The 21,434-nt window shown below is 37.3% G+C and overlaps 1 protein-coding gene across 2 annotated transcripts in view; it reads right to left on the bottom strand.

The window, feature by feature from the left end:
- GALNTL6 (polypeptide N-acetylgalactosaminyltransferase like 6) overlaps positions 1–20,454 on the bottom strand; it is a 1,190,952-nt gene extending 1,170,498 nt beyond the window's left edge. Inside the window, exons 1-2 of one of the 2 annotated variants that reach the window (XM_078069438.1) lie at positions 19,924–20,454; positions 19,218–19,527 (exon numbers count right to left, since the gene is read on the bottom strand). In XM_078069438.1, coding sequence (XP_077925564.1) covers positions 19,218–19,355 — 138 coding nt within the window. In that variant the 5' untranslated portion in view covers positions 19,356–19,527; positions 19,924–20,454. Of the gene's footprint in view, positions 1–19,217 lie in introns of both variants that reach the window. The other variant, XM_078069439.1, reaches the window with a different exon arrangement.
- Between the last annotated feature and the right edge of the window lie 980 nt (positions 20,455–21,434).

The following is a 21,434-nucleotide window of genomic DNA, read 5'->3' as shown; positions in this document are numbered from 1 at the left end:
GTTAGTATCCAAAATATATAAAAAATCTTAGACAACTTAACAAGAAACAAACAAACACACAAACAAAAAAACAGGAAAAAGAAACAATACAATTAAAAATGGGCAGAACAGATGAACAGACATTTTTCCAAAAAAGATATGCAGATGACCAATAGACACACGAAAAGATGCTCAACATCACTCATCATCAGGGAAACGAAAATCAAAAAGGAGATATCACTTCACACCTCTCAGAATGACTAAAATCAAAAACACAAGAAACAACAGCTGTTAGCAAGGATGTAGAGAAAAAGGAACCCTCATGCACTGTTGGTGGGAATGCAAACTGGTGCAGCCACTGCATAAAACAGTGTGGAAGTTCTTAAAAATAAAAATACAATTACCATATGACCCAGTAATTCCACTACAGGGTATTTACCCAAAAACTACAAAAACACTAATTCAAAAGGATATACATACCCCTATGTTTATTGCAGCATTATTTACAATATTCAAATTATGGAAGAAACCCAAGTATCCATTGATAGATGAATGGATAAAGAAAATGTGGTATATATATATATATATATATACAATATGCTATTATTCAGCCATAAAGAAGAATGAAATCTTGCCATTTGCAATGACATGGATGGAAGGCTAGAGAGTATTGTGCCAAGCAAAATAAGCCAGTCAGAGAAAGACAAATACCATATAATTTCAGTCAAATGTGGAATTTAAGAAACAAAACAAAAGATCAAATGAAAAAAAAGAGAGAGAGAGAAACCAAAGACACTCTTAACTATAGAGAACAAACACAAGGTTAGCAGAGGGTAGGTGGGGGGAGAATGGGTGAAACAGGTGAAGGGAATTAAAAGTAGACTTATTTTAATGAGCACTAAGTAATGTACAGAATTGGTGAATCACTATATTGAACACCTGAAACCAATGTAACACTGTATGTTAACTATACCAGATTTAAAATAAGAATTCTTATTCTTATAAGAATAAGCCTAATATCTAATAAGCCTAATATCATTAAAAAAAAACAGTTGATGAGTGGAAAGTGAAATTCCTCCTTACCATTGTATATAAACAAATTTTATGTAACATTTATTATATAATATTATGTATATAATATTATATGTCATATATGACAATATACTTAAAGCAAAAAAAAAAAAAGACTGCAAGTGAAAATACGCAGAAACCATTATTAGAAAAGAAAGTGATCAAATCTCAGAATAGTTAAGTTTTAGCCTTGTATTGAGGTAGTTTATGGCAGAACAGAATTATTGCTCTTTTAAGTCTACTTTGTTCTTAATATTAGCAGTTTCATCAAACTCTGGCTAAATGTAATACATACTTAACAAATTAATTAAAATTGGAATAAGATATTTGAAAGCCCCAAGAATTCATTCATGTGTAACATTTACTATTAGCAATAAATATTTTTAATTGAACATAAATTTATAAAAAAAAATTTGTCACCCCTCTATAGCAATTCATTGTGCATCCATTACACACTGTGATAAACAATTGATACAGTACTTCACATTCACACAAAAAATAAAACTGTTTTTAATATTACACTCTAGATTTCACGGAGTGTTTTTGTGTACTCACCTACCCTTTTTTTTTAAGATTTTATTTATTATTTATTTGAGAGAGAGATCACAAGCGAGAGAGCACAAGCAGGGGGAGCAACAGAGGGAGAGGGAGAAGCAGACTCCCACTGAGCAGGGAGCCGAACACGGGGTGCCATCCCAGGACTCTGGGATCATGACCCAAGCCAAAGGCAGACACTTAACCAACTGAGTCACCCAGGTGTCCCGAACTTACCTACTCTTACTTAATGCTGCTCAATATGCCACTAATCAGGCCATATAGAAAAGGCTTTAAGAGAGAATAATCAAAATCAGTTTTAGACCACCCCACAGCATTTTATATTGATTAAAGTGAGCATTTAGGGCAACCTTAAATATTGAAAAGTAAACCCCAAATCTGTAACTTTGGGGATGTGTATTGCAATGAGGATAAAGTGACCTTCAACATTTTGCTTTGATGGTGGTAGGACTCAGAAAGCTTGCTCATGTTTATGTTTGTCTAGAAGTACTCATATGTCAGCCTCAAATATTCACCACTAGCTAGTGCAGACACCCACTTACCTTATGCTTTAACTTTATGACTCTTTCTTCTGGGCCCATAGTGAAAAAAGAAAAAATAATTCATTCTTATTCACTATTCCTAAGTGATGTTTTTAAGAGTCATGGCTCAAATTTTCATATTTACTCAAACCTAATAAACCAGGGAACAAAATGACATTTGCTAAAATGAGAAATGAAAATATTATTCAATACTTCTCACAAAGTACTCACATGTCCATCAATACTGACAATGGCAAAATTTATATATATATGAAATATATATATATGTATATGCACATATAATCAATGTCACACAGGAAAGGAAGGAAAACACTATAAAATATCAGTCATAGGTAAGTAAATAAAAATCAGACAGGAAAACAGTAAGAAATTAAATAAATTGACTTATAAGATAAGCATAAATTAAAAGGAATATCCTACCCAACTTAAAGATGGGGTCGCAAAACATAATAAAACGAACGAGAAAACTCTGACAAACATACACGAACTACTAGTTTACATTTAAAAAGGACAAATATCTGTAGCTAATACTTGATTGCTGTACTTGGATTAAAATATTTTTAAAATGTATTATTTAAAGAAATTCTCACCAGAATTTACACATTCCATCAGTAAAATGAAAATAAAAACCTTTCCCATCTAAAAATATCACAAAAAATAGTATTTGTATCTATCTACATGAAAGATACTGATGGATCATTCAGAGTCAATATATCACCACAAGATCACTGACAAAGACAGAACGTGTCTCAAATAAGTAGAAATATATAATTGCAGAAACTCACAGAAACAATGTAAAATCATATAAAGTGTTGTAAATAAGAAAAAGACTTTAGTGTTCAAGTCAAACAAGTTGCTTAAAATTGGATGCACATATTTTCTCATAACGGTTAACAAAACATCCACGGGCATGTTTTTGTTAGGTGATGGTGCCTACAAAGTTATGTTTTAGCATCTAAATATTATGATACAAGTCAATGTGTAATAGCATGTATTATTTTTGCCCAACTATAAGAACATTTAAATGGCATTTTGACTACTAGATCCCACTGAACTGATAATATTAAGGAAAAAGACGTGATTTTAAAAACTCCCTCTACTATTTCTGCACTTTTTTTTTTTAAGTAGGCTCCATGCCCAGTGCGGAGACCAACGGAGGGCCTGAACTCACGACCCTGAGATGAAGACCCCAGCGGAGATCAAGAGTCTGACACTCAACCAACTGAGCCACCCAGGTGCCCCTCTACACATCTTTTTAAAGCTGAATACACCTTGGTAACATTTCTTATATTGAAAATCATTTTATTTTATTTTATTTTTTTTTTTTTTTTTTAAAGATTTTATTTATTTATTTGAGAGAGAGAGAATGAGAGACAGAGAGCATGAGAGGGAGGAGGGTCAGAGGGAGAAGCAGACTCCCTGCTGAGCAGGGAGCCTGATGCGGGACTCGATCCCGGGACTCCGGGATCATGACCTGAGCCGAAGGCAGTCGCTTAACCAACTGAGCCACCCAGGCGCCCTGAAAATCATTTTAATACACTATTGAGATGAACACAAAAGCAACTGAAATGAAAGAAGGTCAAAGTTAGGTGACCAGTAGATAGAAATGTCAGAATGAGAAGCTCAAAAATCCAAAGCTGACCATCATACTAGTACAAAGAAGAGGAAATATAATTAATGTGCTTGAAGTAATTTAGCATCATGAAGAGCTTTGTGGAACCATCTCATCAAACACAATGTTATGTAATTATCAGAACAGTAAAAGATTTCCCCCAAGACACTGCATTAAATATGCCTCTACCAAATAAACCCTGTCATATCTTTTCTAGCTCTTAGAATTTTTTCCTAATCTCATTCATAAGTTTTACCCTTGAATTTTCTCCCTTTCTCTCTGTGCTTCCACATCCCCACTAGACAACTGCTAATTAAAATGAACACAGGTAGGGGGCCTGGGTGGCTCAGTCGTTAAGCGTCTGCCTTCAGCTCAGGTCATGATCCCGGGGTCCTGGGATCGAGTCCCACATCGGGCTCCCTGCTCGGCGGGAAGCCTGCTTCTCCCTCTCCCACTCCCCCTGCTTGTGTTCCTGCTCCCGCTATCTCTCTCTCTGTCAAATAAATAAAATCTTTAAAAAAATAAAAAAATAAAAATAAAATAAAATGAACACAGGTAAATCAAGGTAGATTTTTTCAAAAGAAGGGGGGGTTGTTAAAATGAGGACCTGTGCTAGCTAATAGAAGCCTTAAGATCTGAAGCATTCAAATTAAAATAAACCCCTTGAAATCTGTCAATCTGTATTTCCAAAATGACTTTTTAATTTTTTTATTATTTTTTTGAAGATTTTTATTTATTTACTTGACAGAGAGAGATACAGTGAGAGGGAACACAAGCAGGGGGAGTGGGAGAGGGAGAAGCAGGCTTCCCGCTGAGCAAGGAGCCTGATGTGGGGCTCAATCCCAGGACCCTGGGATCATGACCTGAGCCGAAGGCAGACATTTAATGACTGAGCCACCCAGGCGCCCCCAAAATGACTTTTTTAAATGAAGTGGGCTGCTTAGTGTTCCCTTGTAGGTTGTAATAATTAACTCGACTACAACCTTTTTTATTTTTTTTTAAGATTTTATTTGTTTATTTGTCAGAGAGAGAGAAAGAAAGAAAGAGCACAAGCAGGGAGAACAGCAGAGGGAGAAGCAGGCTCCCCACTGAGTGGGGAGCCCCATGTGGGACTTGATCCCAGGACCCTGGGATCATGACCTGAGCCAAAGGCAGATGCTTAACTGACTGAGCCATCCAGGTGTCCCTACAAGCTTTTTTATAAATCAGTAAAATTTTTAAATAAAGTCTTCCTAAGTTGTCACAGCTATTATTTTAATGTAGATGCACCTTGTGCCTAAACATTTTATAAGTGTAAGTTATACTATGATGTTGCTGTAATTACAGAAAGAATACACTCAATGATTACACGCTGTTCTTTATCTTACTGGCTTGTTTGAAGGTCACCCTCCTTTCATTAAAGTTACTGGAGCCATACACAGCTTCTATAGCATCTCAGATGTGTACAAGTTTGATGAAATCTCATTGTGATTTGCAGTATCAGGATCAGTCCAGTCTTGACATAACAGCATACTTAGAGAGAGACTGATAGAACAAACACATCCAAATGGAACCTTAATTCATGAGGATGACAACAGTTTAACTTTTTTATATTCACAGTTGTTTGATAATACATATACGGTATTTAAGCATACACAATGGGTTGTGCATACTCTTGTTTTCGGATAAATACAGTTCAGCTCATGTAAGTTCAATATATAGAAAACAACTCATATCTATCATCCCTCATTCTTTCAAGAAATATTTACTGAAAGCCTAATTTGTGGTCAGTCAATACTAGGCGCTGGCATTAAAACGCGGAAAAAGACAATTTCTAACTGGATTAGTTTCCCGGGGCTGCTGTAACAAATCACCACAAGTTAGGCGACTTCAAACAACAAGAAGTTACTCTCTCACAGTTCTGGAGGCCAGAAGTTCCGAATCAAGATGTTGGCAGGGCCGCATTACCTCTGGAGGCTCTATCCTCCGTTGCCTCTTCCAGCTGCTTGGCTTATTCTGCACCACTCCAATCTCTGCCTCCACCTGCACACTGCATCTCCCTCTTCTGTCTGTGTCTTCTTTCCTTCTGTGCATCAAATCCCCCGTGTTGTGTGTCTTTTTTAAGGATGCTTGTCCCTGGATTTAGGGCCCAGCAAGATAATCCAGAATGGTCTCTGCAGCTCAAGATCCTTAAATTAATTACATCCTCAAGATTCTTTTTCCAAATAAGGTAACATTCACAAGTTCAATGGATTAGTACATGGATGAACTTTTTTTGGGGGGGAGGACAGGGGGAGTGCATCAGTCGACCTACTACTAAGTTTAAGGAATTTACTGATTAACGGTATATAAACTACCTAAATAGGTAGTTAATACACAGACTGGTAAGTTCCATTCTAAGGGCAGAAAAAGAAAGTTTTTCTTAGGGAACAGGTAAGGTACCAAACCCAAGCATGAGAGATCAGAGAAAGTTTCCCAGAAAGAGCTTGAAGAAAAGTAGAAATTATTCAGGTAAGACTGAAGATAAAATATAGGCAAATTCCTGGAAGAGAAAGAATATCGTATTCTAAGGAACCTAAAAGAAGTTCAAAGTGGTTGGAGCCTGGGTAGTCGTGGCAATAAAATAGTGACCAGTTGGGTTCATCAAGGAGTATTTAATACAGGGAAGCCATATTAAAGAACTTGAACTTTAATCCAAAGATTAGAGAAGCTAGTGAGTAGACTGACAAATGGCCATGGCCTGTTCATTTACACACTTTGGATAAACAACTCTCTGCTGTGAGTGTGGACTGGAGGACAAGGCTGGAGGGAGGAGTATTAAGTTGAGGGTCTTTTCCAGAAATCCAGTGAAGTGTTTATGCTGGTCCCAGCTAGGGTAGTGGCAAGGGGCATCAAGAGATGTGGATGAGTGCAAAAGAGATGTTTTAGGAAGAACTGCTAATGCTTATCAATCAACTGAATTTGAGAGTAAACATAATGAAGGTACCAACCATAATGAACACCTGGATAGATGATGGTGTACTTCATTTAGGTAGGAAACACAAAAGGAGAACCGCTGCAGAGAATGGAAGAGAAAAACGGATTTCATTGCAGCATTTAAGGTTTAAAATATGTTTCTAGATTTTAGTGGTGTGTGGATCACGTGTTCAGAGGGAAATTCGGATTAGACATAATGATTTGGGAGTCATCAACTTAAATTTGATAGCTGAAATTACGAGGGGCTGGATGAATTGCCCCTTCCCCCAAGCCCCTCTCCCGAGAATGCAGAGAAGATGTAATTGCAGAGACCACCAAAGAAAATAACATTTTAAGCAAAAGGACAGAAGTAGGTGTCTATAAAGACACTGTAAACGTGTTTGTGCATGCATGGTGGTTGGGATGGGCCGTGGAGATAGAATTAAAATAGGAGTTCACACAGCAAAGGCTAAAGTAAAGAATCAGTGCACATTTCCCTATTCAGCCTTCTTGCTTGTTTCCCAAAGCTGCCGTTCCAGCCTCTTCCCTCTTTAAGTCTCCCACTCTGCCACCTCTTCTCCTCAGATAAAGATGACTGTTTCAGGTAAGAGAGTTTAGTTAAATTCTATCAAGTAGTATGATTAATGAGAAGTGCTTTTGGAATTAACTACAAAGAGATTTCCAGTGACACTGCTGAAAGGAGCTAATGCAGATTCCAGGAGCTGGAATCAGCCTGCGGTACACAGAAGCAGAAAATCAGGAAGTACATGCATCAGGTCTGGCTGTTAAGAGGAGAAAGACAGGACAGTACTAAAAGGGTGTGTGACACAGAGTGACATTGTCTTCGCTTTATATCTTGCTCCCCGTACTCCTCCAAAAGTGGGAGAAATCTGAGCAAGTTCAAATATTGATGTGAAGGATGGATCAGAGAGGAAGAGACTGAAAATAAGTGAAATGAGAAAAGATCAATGTGAAATTCCTAAGAAAACACTGTGGTCTATAGTCTGGAGAGAACATCCCTATGTATCCTAAAGCTAGGGACATTTTTCCACAGTCACATGAGGCAAATAGAGAACTGAGAAATAAATGCAGATACTTTTTCTGATTTTATGGTACGAAGTCTTGGCTCTCCCAATATGAAAATACTATGCTTTCAGTGAAGAATGAGGCCCGGCTCTCCACTGATAAGAGAAGGGGTGGCAAGGGAGATTTGAGGAGACAAGAGAAGAGTGGAGAAAGCAGCTTTAGAAAATGGGAGAAAGTGCTGAGTGGGAAATCACAGAGAGATTCTTTACTAGTAGTTTTGGCTTCATTGTGCCAGTTTTTATTTTTAACTTACACAAGATCGCTTCCCTTGAGGTGACACAACTAAGCAATATTTACCTTCTGATGGCACAGTCTGAAATAAGGTGTCAGCTCCCAGTATTACAAACAAAACAATAGCAACACAGATCAACAGTAAAAGCCTTGAGCTAAAGAAATATTTCTCACATCATACACATTTCAATAATTGAAAATCCAGTTAGGTTCAACAGAACTTTTTTTTTTTAATATAATGCAAAAGACTTAAGCTTTTAGAGTTTAAAGTCTTTCGTCCATTCATAGGACCAATAATTGATCAAATCAATTCCCACTTGAAATGTTTCTTTAGGAAAATTTAAAGGAAAAAGCGGAGGAGTGTGGGCTCTGAGCAGAAAAAAGGATGGAAGAGGGGGGCAAAGTGATAAAGTAGTTTGTATTTCTACCCTTTCTTGAATAGTATCCCCTTGGCGTCTCTGATGCCTATCTTTCCCTCCATATTTCATATATTAGGACTCAAGAAAGAAAGAAAAAAATGGAAGTTTCCATAGAAGTTAAGAGGGGGAAAGAATCCTACTATATAGTTGTTGTTAATCTGACACCCTTCTGTTAGGCTACCTTAAAAAATGATAAGATTCACTCAGCTAGGGAATGAAAGCATTTTCATCTCCCCTACCACCTAATTTTCTAGTTTTCCATTCCTCTGTCTTTGCAGCCTGTTCTTTTCTCCTAAGCACTAGGAGTGAGAGAGCACTTCCTTTGTCAAGCTCTCTACTCCAGTCTCAAACAGCATCATTTGGAAGCAACCAGACAATAACATTAAAATTCAAGTTATATAAAATAATAAAATAAAATATTCAACCCTAAAGACATTTTTAGATAATCTTTTTTAGAAGTTCAGACTCAATGACATAATTTATAAGACAGCTTTTATCCCTTGAGGACAAAATTCACATTGAGAAATCAACACCATGTGGAGAGAACAGCACAAAAAATATGAGGGGAAAGGTCCAGATAACAGCATTGGTGCTGACTGCACATGCTGGGAAGAACTAAACTCTCTGTTAAAATCCAGTTTGCTCTCACAGGTAGGGCTATAAGAGCCCTTGGTTCAAGTTACAAAAAACTTTTGAACTAATAAGTGCTATTTTATTTCCATATCGGCTACTAAAAGTAAATAAATAAATTTTAAAAATTAAAGAAAAAGAAGTTAAAGATGCTTCTTTGAACATTTTTTAAAGCCTTATAAGAATGCAAATTTGGGGGGCACCTGGGTGGCTCAGTCCGTTGAGTGCCCAACTCTAGATTTCAGCTCAGGTCATGATCTCAGGGTCTTGAGATGGAGCCCCACATTGGTTCCACACTCAGCAGGGAGTCTGGTTGAAGACTCTCTCCCTCTGCCCCTCCCTACCTCACTCGTGCACATGCATGTGCTCTCTTTCTCAAATAAATAAATAAACATTTAAAAAGAAGAATGAAATTTTTTTTTTCTAAACCCTCATGATGGGTCTATGAAAGAAATGGTATAGGAACATACTTTTCCTTTTTTATCCTATCTCAGTTCTCTAGAATTCTAACAGATAATAATAGCTAACACTTTAAAATTGCTTGCTATGTTTTCCAAACATTTTATGAACATTAATCTATTTAACCCACATATTGATTCAACCAAGTAGGCACTGTTTTTTATACCCATCTTATAAATGGCAAATCTAAGACACAGAAAAGATAAGCAGCTTGTCCAAAGTGACACAGGCAGCAAATAATAGAGCTGGAACTGAAACCAGGCAGCCTGGCTCTAGTATCCAAACCCTTAACCACTGTGCATATTTCGTTTCATAGTTGAATTAATATGTAACTCTATGGTCCAGGATATCCAATGTATTTACATTATATGGAGTAAATTATAGATAGTCCAACACTTCAATACTGGTAGAATAATCACTGTAATATCTTAACAAATTTTTGAAAAAGAAAAGTCTCTTCACTTTTGCAATACAGGATAGTAATCTTCCATATACCATGGATTTGCTGTGACTATTTAAGAACAGCTCAACACGGTGTCTGGCACATAGTAAGAAACTATAAATAAATGTTAATATATTGCCTTTAATTATTACTTTTATTGTTTTTATCATAATGACTTTATTACTTTTATTATTCATATATTATCTTGGGATTCTTGGCAACTTAATACTACTATCTCCTTATCTCTGTAATTAATATTTACAGGGAAGGGTCACTTCCCTCATTCTACTACCTATACATAACCAATTGCTTTTTTCCTTTGCTCTGCATATCTGTTCATTGTCTGCATTTATTTTGACAGATACATTGCTGTCTTAACTGACCAGGCGGCGGCATGGTTTCTTGAAATCCCCATTCTGTATTATTGTCTTCAATCTTTATGATAGGATTTTATATACTATGATAAACATCTAATTACCTATGTATCTAGATATTATAGATATCTATCTATATTATATGGTTTCACACTTTGCAGAACATTTCACAAATGTTCAATCATCTCTCCAAATTAGTAAGATAATTGCATAAGAAAAATCTCAGACCTCTCTGCCAAACTGTAACAAGCACAGGCTCTGTATTTACCTTTCATATCGTAACAACCTTTTCTGTTTCTCTCCTGCTTTTTTTCGTCTACCTTCATTTTCCTTGGGGACTAGCCTTCACGCATTAGCCTTCTTTTGGCTTCTCTTGTCTCCTACCTACCAGGACCCCACATTCAGCTGTTTATTTCAATGCTAGCCCCACCATTACTTGTTATCTATCTTATAAGATATTTTAGTTGTATGTTTAATCTTACCACTTAACCATATACAATTTTGTTTATACCTCTATGACTGTGTGTAACTTCAATCAAGAGCATATCAGAGACTAATTATCAAACCCAGTCACTTTTTCAAAGTTCTCACTTGCCTTAAACTATGTAGCTGTTAACACTGTTCATCATTTTTTTCTTTTTTATGAATCCACAGTGCAGAGACTCAAATTTTGTCTTTGAGCCTTACTTAACTGTGAATTGAGTTATTCAGAAGAAACCATCTCAATGAATTGTTGGAGGATTAAATCAGTAATTGTGCAGAAAGCACTTAGGGTCACATAAATATCACACAATAACTGACGTTTTCTCTACTTCTTCTAAACTGTAAATAATTAGAACACGTATTTCTCATGAAACAATTTAATCCATCCCTATATTATGGGTGTGTGCCTGCCTTCTCTTAACGAGCAGATTGTAAGCTAATTGAAAACAGATTTATCTCTTAATCACTTATTTGCCACGGGGTGTAGCACAGTATTGTATGGTACACATACCCAATAAACATCTATATTAGCAATAATAAAGAAATTAATAGTGATGTTTCATATATTTTATTATACCTTTACTGGGTTTGCCCAATATTAAGCTTACTCACTACCTTCAGTGAATATTCTAAAAACTGAGAAAAAGGTAGCAATGCTATTTGTTTAGCTTCCCTTAATTATTTACTATGCACCAGGCAATTTACATATATTAATCCAATTAGTTCTCTCTGCTATCCTTTTATGAGAGAATATCGGTGTTAACATATGAAGATCTGAGGTTCAAAGATGTTAAGTGACTTGCCCGAGATGATATATTTTGGTAAGTGGTGAGCCCAATGTCGGAACCTGAAGTATCTGCCCTTCCCTCAGCTTAATCCCAACACTGTCTAATTCTGATAAGAAGATGCAGCTCAACATTCTCCCCCTAAAAGAATGAAGCCCTGTCTAATGAGTCCAGAGACCATACCATTCTCTCTCTTTTCTAAAGGTCCATGATACACACAGAAAATTCTACCATTCAGTGCTTGTTTTTTGTTTGTTTGTTTGTTTGTTTCATGAATAACAATTTTACCTCACCAATTCACTATTTAGAAAATTAAGAACAGGCACATGCAATATGCTTTTTTGTGTATCCCCTAACTCCACTGAGGGGAATAGTAACTCTGTACAAAGTAGCTTCATGATTTTAATAGTTCCTATTCTGCTTTTTAACTTTTTTTCTTCAAAATAATCACTCTCTCTCATGACCAAGATTTAAACAACAAAAGTAGTTCTCAGATTCTTGTTTGTAATTAATGTAGCAAAAAAAAAAAAAAATGCCTATATGTGAGGCATGGGCTTTATTTGTTATGGGAAATGAAAGTGGTCACTACAAAGAAGCATTACTTTTTTAAAAAAATCTCTCCTATTAAAAGCTTCATTTTTTAAATAACTTTGAATGCACTATACCAAAAAAATCATTTTTTGCAATAAATGATTAGATAAAAAATAAAATTAACAACCTGTCCTTAAGCATTGGACCAAAAAATTACAAAGAAAAAGCCCTTTCATTTTCTAGACCCTATTTATTTGTTTATTGAAAAGTCCCTCCCTTCCAGATTTAACACATCAATGACAATCCTCTACCATATTCACTGTTGTGCTGTGCTCTCCTGACACAGTCCTGCAAAGAGAAACCATCTGTAAATATTTATTAAACAAACACTAATTTCCTTGTTAATGGCAATGATTGTTTATAAATGCTTATACCATAATAACAATCTATATTCATTAACCCTTATTATATGCTGTTCAAGATACTAAGCATTTATTTTGTCCTCACTGTAACATTACAAGAAAAGTATTATCCCCATTTGACTTAAGAGAAAACTGGTTTGGGGAAGATCAATGACTTGCTAAATGTCACAAAGTGTTAAGTGCAGGATCCAGAATTTGAACCCTGATAATTTGGTTCCAGAGCCTACATCCTTACATACTAAAAGAGAACAAAACAGAATGGAAATTCTGATATTTCTCTTATAATTAAGTTCAGCTGGATTCTTTTGCTGAGGTGACATGCCAAAAATAAGGAAAAAGGAAAGCCCCACTCACTCAAACTTGGGGTGGCAGCCCTGACAATGTGGTCATTTTTATTATGATAAAATAGTTCACAATGATTTATAATAAAATTCCGTCTCTTGCTTTCTAGACTTCAAGTACTGAAAATAACATTCCATGAGTAATTGAGCAATAAATTTAAAATTAGCCTTCTCAGCCGTCATTGAGACACTACCACTCCTTGCAAAAGAGAGCTGATAGCCACCACCACATTGATGGCAACCACAACTGCATTGATTCTATTACCAGAAAACAAACAAATCACCCTATTTATAATCTGTGCAAGTCTAACAGGCTAAATCCTTGCTATGAGTCTCACGCTTGCTAAATAGGTGTAAGTACTTCTAGAGACAGATGCATCTTCTTTATCTCTCTCCATACTTTCCTAGAGTTATACTGATAACATTTAAATGATGCTTCAGGCTCAGATGACTAACAGCCTCTTTGTGGATTCAAAGCAATGGAAAAAGTGTAAAGTTATAAAAGTAAAAAAAAAAAAATGTACAAAATGAAACAGTTGGGTGGATTTATTTTTTCTTTATAAGTGAGAACATGCATGTGGATGTATGTATGTGTGTTGTTAAATGAATACGTGAAATGAATACTTTGACAGTACTGCTAATCCAGTCCACACTTTTCCCCATTATGCTAGAAGTAGGAAAGTTGAAGAAAACACTCATGCAATTTGCCCTTAACCCTAAATATACCTTTCTGGCCACCTAGTTAGAGTTTGGTAGTAACAAACACCAGCATATCAGTGAGGAACAATGGTGGTAATTGTGTTCTTGAATGTTTGTGGATGCCCTGTCTCTTCTTTTCAACCTTTAAATAAACCCAGTATATATGTGTGTGTGTATTCCTGCCTGTCTAAATATAAATTGTCAGTGGCACAAACATTTTTTATTTTTCTTTTTTGTTGTCCATTCAAGAATTACAACTACATTTTGAGAGAATTTAGGAATTGTTAGCTTTATGGTGTGACAGGTGGAGGTCATATGGAGAGCGAGTATCTAGTTTATGAGTGTGTCTTTTACTATCATCCTGAGAACCTCCTATTTCTTGGTACATTTGGACATTTGATTCTATAATGGTACTTTGTCAACACATGTAAATGTTAAGGAAAGAGAAGAACGATGTGGTCATGTCAGATGGTTTTAAGAATGGAAGTATCCAGTGCTCACCTCTTCATCATAAGCAAGCCAAGCAAATGAGAAATGAGTGACTGCCGAGACAAAGCACAACCACATCTGATTCTATATCCCACTTACACTGCCTAACTTCTTTTCCTCATTTAATTTGTATCCCCTCCTTTAAGGTTATTCTTGATGTACCTTAGCTGACTTTCACCTGTACAAAAGTGTTACAAGGGGAGACAGAGTTGCAAACTTCCCTAAAGGCTATCATGGCTACTCCTGACAGAACTTAAAAAAAAAAAAAAACCCTCAATTCTCTTCTCTATACCACTTAAAGCACCCAAACTTCCTTACCCTTTTCCCTACATATTCCGTCTTGACTTGGTTTCTTTTACAGATTAAAAAATATATAGGAGGTTAATTGATTCAGCACAGCTTATCCAACACAGCAATGAACAGGAGAAAAACCTATCTAATTTTTTTACCAGATTGTGAACAGAAGACTGTGTTTCACACAGTCTCCCAGGAGGCAAGGTGATGAACTAATCATGTTGCGATCTACGAGGTCACAGCAAATAATTAAGACACTTGTTACAGTGGTCTGTGTGGTGTGATCCTGTAGCGAGTCAGAATGGATTTTCCATAAATTCAAGAAAAGGTCCTTTAAAATCCTAATTTAAAACCTACATTTTAGCTAATTAAGAACAGTATGGCTCAAACTAATGCATCATTTCACATCTAGTGTACTGATAATCCTGAGTGCAGGAAGAGAGAAAACCTTATTTTTTTTCTCCTGTCCTTAGCTCTTCCAATATCTAAGGTGTTTGCTGGAAAAGAAACACAGACACACTCTACTGCTTTAGTGATCAGCATGACAAAGAAAAGCATAAGACAGTTTGCATATACTCAGTACCAATTATCTGACATCTTCACATCATAAAACAGGTTTAAAATGCCACAGGGGAAAAATGTTCTTAGCCAAAAGAAAGAATCCCCCCAAAGTGTGGTTAACATTTAGAAGAGCTGGTCAAAGATGCTGAGAAATCTTTCAGAAGATTTTTTTTTTTTTAAATGAAGGTGAAGCCCCACATCTGTCATGTACAGCTTACATATGGATCTGACTAAAAACAAAATATTACTACACAATACTTTCCATACCCAAGATGTGATTTCAGAACTTTATGTACCTTATGTGGCAACGATGATTAGCCCTATTTCATCAATAAAACTTCCTAAGTACAAAGAAATAAGAAGGTACTACAATTTAAAAGTGACATGAGTATCTAGTTTTGGGTTTTTAATGTGGTACAAAAATCCAGGCCAAACACAAGTTTCTAAAATCATTCTGAATAATTGTGAAAATGTCTGATTTAAAATTCTGGAAATTTGACTCTACTTCTTTCATTTCAAAAAATGATTTGCAAAAATACTGCAAGATCTTCTTCATATTCTGAATATTCTTGTATTATTTCTGCAAGTCATATTATTTGCAACTTTGTTGCCAAAACTACAGCTACATTTTTTATTAAGCTTTTCAATGTATTTAGGAAAACAAAGTGTTTTGGGGGTAGTTTTTATTTACCTATTCTTGTGTGAATAATTAGGAAGAAAGGTATAATAATGCTGAGTGAAGTAGTTTTGCTCTAAAATATTGTTTTGTTCTAATTGTCACCCTAATGCCTGTTTAATTAAGATCTAAATACATAATGTTAATTTAAATGCAGCTGAAAGCAGAGAAGAACAGCAATTCAAATTTTAAGAGAAAAATGAGAAGAATTATTACACAATAATCATACAGTAATGATTCTCAGCTAAATATATTCATTATCAATAGACTATTTTATAATATATGTATACATTTCTAAACAAAACAACGGGGATAATTATATCATCCCCATAAAAGCAAAAAAGTGACAAAATTAATTCAACTGAAAATAACATATGACAATTATGATTGATAACATATAAACCAAAACTATAAAATATCTTCAAATTTTTCTAAAACATTAAAAATCTCAAAAGCTTAAAAATTATTTAAGTAACTGGATTCCAACTTTGCAGAGCCCAAACAATAAAATACACACTTTAATTATTGCATTATTAAATTTTTTCAATCCCCTTTGGTTGTGTGAGAGAAAAGAAAAAAAAAAAAACTTTTAGATGAATAATTTGGGAATTTTTATTTTTTTTCTTTTCTGCATCATAAATGGGCAAATATTATAATATGGGAATTGTCATAAAATTATTCTTAATATGAAATGGCAATAAATACAATTAACTTGTAATAGTATAAAAATGAGAAAAAATGTGCAAAATACTAAACAGCATGAAAATTAACGTATAGTTTCTATCAGTGTTTTCTGTTTACCCTCACTTTGTTTCAGATTATATAATAAATACTGTTGATACTGAACAGTGGATAGACAAACTATTAGTGATGTGCTCTGATAAAATACAAATTAGGAGAACTTAAAGAGTATTAGCCATTCTATGATTTTGAATCTCCATAAATTAAAGTATTTCCCTACAGCTCATTGTAATAATTAAACTATTTAAAATGGTGAAGGTTTTCGATTCCTGTGACCACCACCACATCACACATGCTGTTTTACACATAACTGCTGTAAAAATAGACTGCTCATACGGCCACGTGACTTGTTTTGAACAGCTTCAGTACTTACCGCTGTCAATGCCTCAATCAGCACATTATCCTTACCCTCACGATTTTACAACTTAGGGATAAATATAGTAAAAGATGGCTTTTGAAGAACATTTTAGCAATTAACCATGAAATAGTCTTTTTAGAACAAACTGCTAAATTTAAATAACACATTACCCAATAGTCAAATTACATGCTTCAATTGGAAACCTGTGTGTTTAGCTGACTTACTAACATTGATTTATAGATACATTAGCAAACTATTATATCACAATATTGAGCATGTTTAATTCATCACTGAAAGTCACTTTTTATTTGGTCAAGTGTATATATATATATATATTTATAATACATATATGACTTAACTCTTACTTATCCAATACTTGTATAATGTCAACTATCCTAATTATCTTTCCAATTATATTTAACAGTGGAATAAAACCCATAAAAGCTTATCTTTTCCTGTTTTACAATGAATTCTATCTTTCGGTAAGTGACAATTTCTACCTTTTTAACTTTATTTTGTTTCTGTAAGAATTAGTTTTAAAACTATTATTTAGGTTAAAAACTACTAAAGTATGTGATCGACATTCATTTTATGGCATATTAGTGCCCGACTTTACTCTTGGTTTCAAAACTGTTACATAGGATTATTAAACTGGAATGTCACAAGATCTCCATCAGTTATTTACTCAACAGTGTATGAAACTTTGAGAAACACCTCCTTATCTTGCCACCGCATGCCTTTCATAATGGTTAATTTATTACCTAATATTAAGTATCACTGGTACTACAAAAGAACCAGAACAAGGAAACTCTTTTGCAGATTACAGTAAGTCAGAAAGTTGATTTGCCATATTTCATTTTTTTAATACCATTATACAAACAAATTTCTCATTAAGAGTCAAAATCAGTAAGACCCAGTGTGAAAGTTGTAAAGATCTCATTAATAAGATTAATTAGTGTTTTATGTTAGCTATACAACAAATACTTCAGATGGTTATGGTTATTTGAATTAACAAAACTCAAGGAAAAGTCATTTTGCTTTTGTTAACTATTTTGAAATAGAAATTTTACATAATAACATTAGTATTAACTACTAATGTTAACAAAATTTTGTTTCTTAACAAGGATGGAGAAATGAGTGATCTAAATAGGAAAAAAAAGTTTCACATTCAAAGTGCCCATCTTCCTTTTTTTCACTGGAATGACAAAACAATATACTTCAAATCAAAGTTATATCCCTATTAGAAAGGATGGTAGAGATCAACAACTAAATAAAAACATGTCAACATTTTTCCTCAAAATTCCAATCCACCAAAAATCCATAAGCAACTAGTTATCTTTAAAGTTTACAGACTGGTAACCATCACTTCTCAAAATGAAAAAGCAGATTACCTCCATGTATTTCACATGTATACCACTCACTGTATAAAGAGATTAAACTTTGTTAAGTATAAGAACAAATATTTAATTACCTTTGATATATATTCCTGTTGTCCACAAATGGACTTTTATTTAAACACATAATATGTGTGGAAGGTACACAGTGTACATGGGTGATGACCCTTGAAATTAAGAATATTAATATTCTGAGGTGATGCACAGGACTAGTTAAAAAAAAAAAAAGTGTTACATCAATACCACAAAGAAGGCTGCATTCTATTGTTAAAAGTTTAATTACAGAAGCTGTCTTACTTATTAATAAACAAGAAATTCAACAATATTACTTCTCAGGAACACTTCGTGAAGGATTTTTTGCATTATTACTCACTAAGAAAGCGTTATTTTGATCTATGTTAGGTCATGAGTGTTGCACATACTAACAGATTGCATATACGTGAAAACAAAACATACCACACTACGCAGTGTTTCAAATATGAAGGAAAGCCTTTAGCAACAAACTATTATCACCAGACTGTGAAACTGAACAGACATCCTCGATAACTGCCTGTATACCCCACCACACCACCTTAGCAACAGGAGAGAAAAAACAGAGACTTTAAGTTTCCACAGAGTAAAAAGCTGTTGCTAAGCAAAAATTACAACCAAAAATATAGAAAGCTGTGGCTTGCTTTTTGAGAACTACTTCACAAGTTTAATGATTTAATTGGCCCAGTTCACTTTTATGTAGATACCCAAACCGGATGAAAAGCAAAAACAAATCCCCATGACTAAACTTGTACCAAACCCACTTCCATATCCCACAAATTAGCAGTTACCTTTCATACACCTCAAGTTAAAATCAACCTAAAGACCAACTGAGAGAGATTGTCTTCTCTTCCTCTTGACCTCTCTTATCCTTCTTTTCTAGTTTATTTTACATTTCACCCATGTCATTAGTTGAGATCTTAAAACAAGGACTTTCTTAAACCCCAAAGTCTCGAGTCTTGTAATATGTGCCCTGCAAATACTTGGGAGAAAACCCAAGGCTGCCACACTTGCTTCCTTGTGTCCCCGCGAGTTGCATGTCTTACCAATCCTGTGAGCTTTCTCCGGATGGCACTTACCTGCTGCTCCCCGGGTTCTGTAGATTTCACCAAGTGCTTATCCTTGTACAGAGACCAGAGACCAATATTGGGCAGGAAAATTAAAGCCACCATGAATAACAAAGTCATCTGCAGAAATCTCTTCTGTTTCCTCTTCATTGCAAATGATAACAGAGAAGAAAAGTTAAAGGAGATGGCTCCCTGACTGCTTCTTGTGTTTAATGCCAAAGTCCTTTCCTCTCCCCTGCGAAGCACCAGAAACTGAGGAGAAGCTAAAAACTTTTGTTGCGTGCTCAGCACCAATCTGCAGGATTCAGAGGGAGTTGGGCATCTGCAGAACAAACGCACAGTTACTTTCCCCCCAGAAAACTATGACGAAGGCATTATCTATTGGCTTAGAAGTAAATGACTTGACTGAGGAAATCATTAAGCCTCTCTTAATACAAAGCAATGGAGTAAATATGGTCATTTGACACATAATCATAAGTTATGAAAGTCTATAGCATTCTAGATACGTAAGAACACAGCAGTGGTAGTGTTTTCCCCCCTTAGTGGGGGAGGGTTGGGTTGGGGAGGAGCGGGTCAGTAGGGGGAACGACGTGGGAGGAAGCGGCTCAGCCCCAGCAAGTGTCAGGAAGAAAAGCGTCCGCTTTTGACATTGGAACATCACCTTCCTCGTCTTCCCTGAACGTCTGTCTCCTCCTGTGCTCCCCCTGGGATAACCCACCTGAACTCAAGTTCAACTCCCTCTGAAGCCAGCGTGCTGGCGGGCTCCACACGGATCCAGGGACACGGGCACCGGAGCACAACTCCTGTTTGGATGGAGGTCCACAAACTCCTGGATGCTCACGCGCTGTCTAAACTCTCCTCCGCAGGCAGCGGCTCGCGAGCGGGGAACCTGCTGGAAGGGAGGCTACAGATGTCAGCGGAGTCCAGCCAGGAAGTGGAGGCTCCGCGCCGTTTCGCCTCGCGCAGCCCTCGGAACGTGATCTTCCGCGAAGTAAGCGCTCTGCCCATCAATCTCTTCCCCTTCCCCCGTGACGCTCTCACGCTCCGCTGTTCATGTTACCATTCTTTTCCGGCAATTGAGCGAACCCAGAGAAACATCACGAGCACCTGAAGGGCGGTGTGTTCAACCTCGCCTCCCGCGAAGGGGATGGAGGGAGGTGAAGCCGAGTCTGCGCCGGGCTGGGCAAGGGGCGAGGGCGCCGGGGAGGGCGAGCAGTACGCGGAGCTGCGCCGCGCTAGCTCCCGGCCGCCCGCTCCTCGTTCGCTGTCGTCTGCCTTCCGCCGAGAGGCTGCTGGTGCCGACCACGTGCGGGAGCCCGAGCCCGGGAGGGGAGGGCGGGCTGCCTGGAGGGGGTGGGCAATTCCTCCCAGCTTCCAGACCCTATATAAACAAACCCCGATGCGAGGAAGAAGGGGAGGGCGAAGACGCTGCAGGACGTGGATTTGCAGCTGCCAGCCTCCGCCGAGCCTCTCTTTCTCGGCCAGGGCTTCTCGGGGCAACCTCAGACCGGCATAGATACCCGCTCCCCCACTCATCTCACCCAAAAGGCGCCAGGCCAGAGACTCCGGAGAAAAAGTCGCCGGCGCTCGCGGGTTTACCCCGATTCCTCCATGGTGCCGGCGGGAGCGTAGCGAGCCCGGACGCGGCGGCGGCCGCGGGAGACGGAGGAGGACCGAGGCTGGGCCCGTCCCGCCGAGAGGGGCTTCCCGGGCACGGGTCCCGCCGCTCAGGCCAGGTACGTGGTGGGGGAGGAGGAAGAGGATCCCGAAGCGAGGCAGGGCTGAGGCTCGGGGTTCTCAGGCAGCAGCTTCTGGAGCGACTCCCGCGGAGACCCAGGGCGCTATACTTGGGTCTGCAAACACCCGGGGCCCCGTTAAGATTTGGCAGTGCCGCCGCGCTCCTCCCCCGCCCTGCTCGTCCGCACTCCGCACTCTTTCACGGCAAGGGCTACCTGTCCCTCCGACCTCGCACACTCCTCCCATGATACCCGGAAAATGTGGGGATCGAGACTTATCTCTGGCAGAAGGGACTCCTCCCTCTCCCTGACATATAGATGCACCAACGCCCCTGAGCGCACACGCACGAACCTGGGCAGCCTCTCCAAGAGACCTGCGTGCCTAGCAACGTGCATTGGGTACTCTTGGGATCCAGAGCTCATAACTCCTGAAGGAATGGGGACTTAAATGAGGCGACAGACATGCATGCAGTGCCCCCTTGTATCAGCCCTG

This window comes from Halichoerus grypus, chromosome 3, assembly GCF_964656455.1.
Source record: "Halichoerus grypus chromosome 3, mHalGry1.hap1.1, whole genome shotgun sequence".
Classification (NCBI taxonomy): Eukaryota; Metazoa; Chordata; class Mammalia; order Carnivora; family Phocidae; genus Halichoerus; species Halichoerus grypus.
Note: the sequence above shows the minus strand (reverse complement) of the source record. Positions and strands in the feature narration are given on the sequence as shown.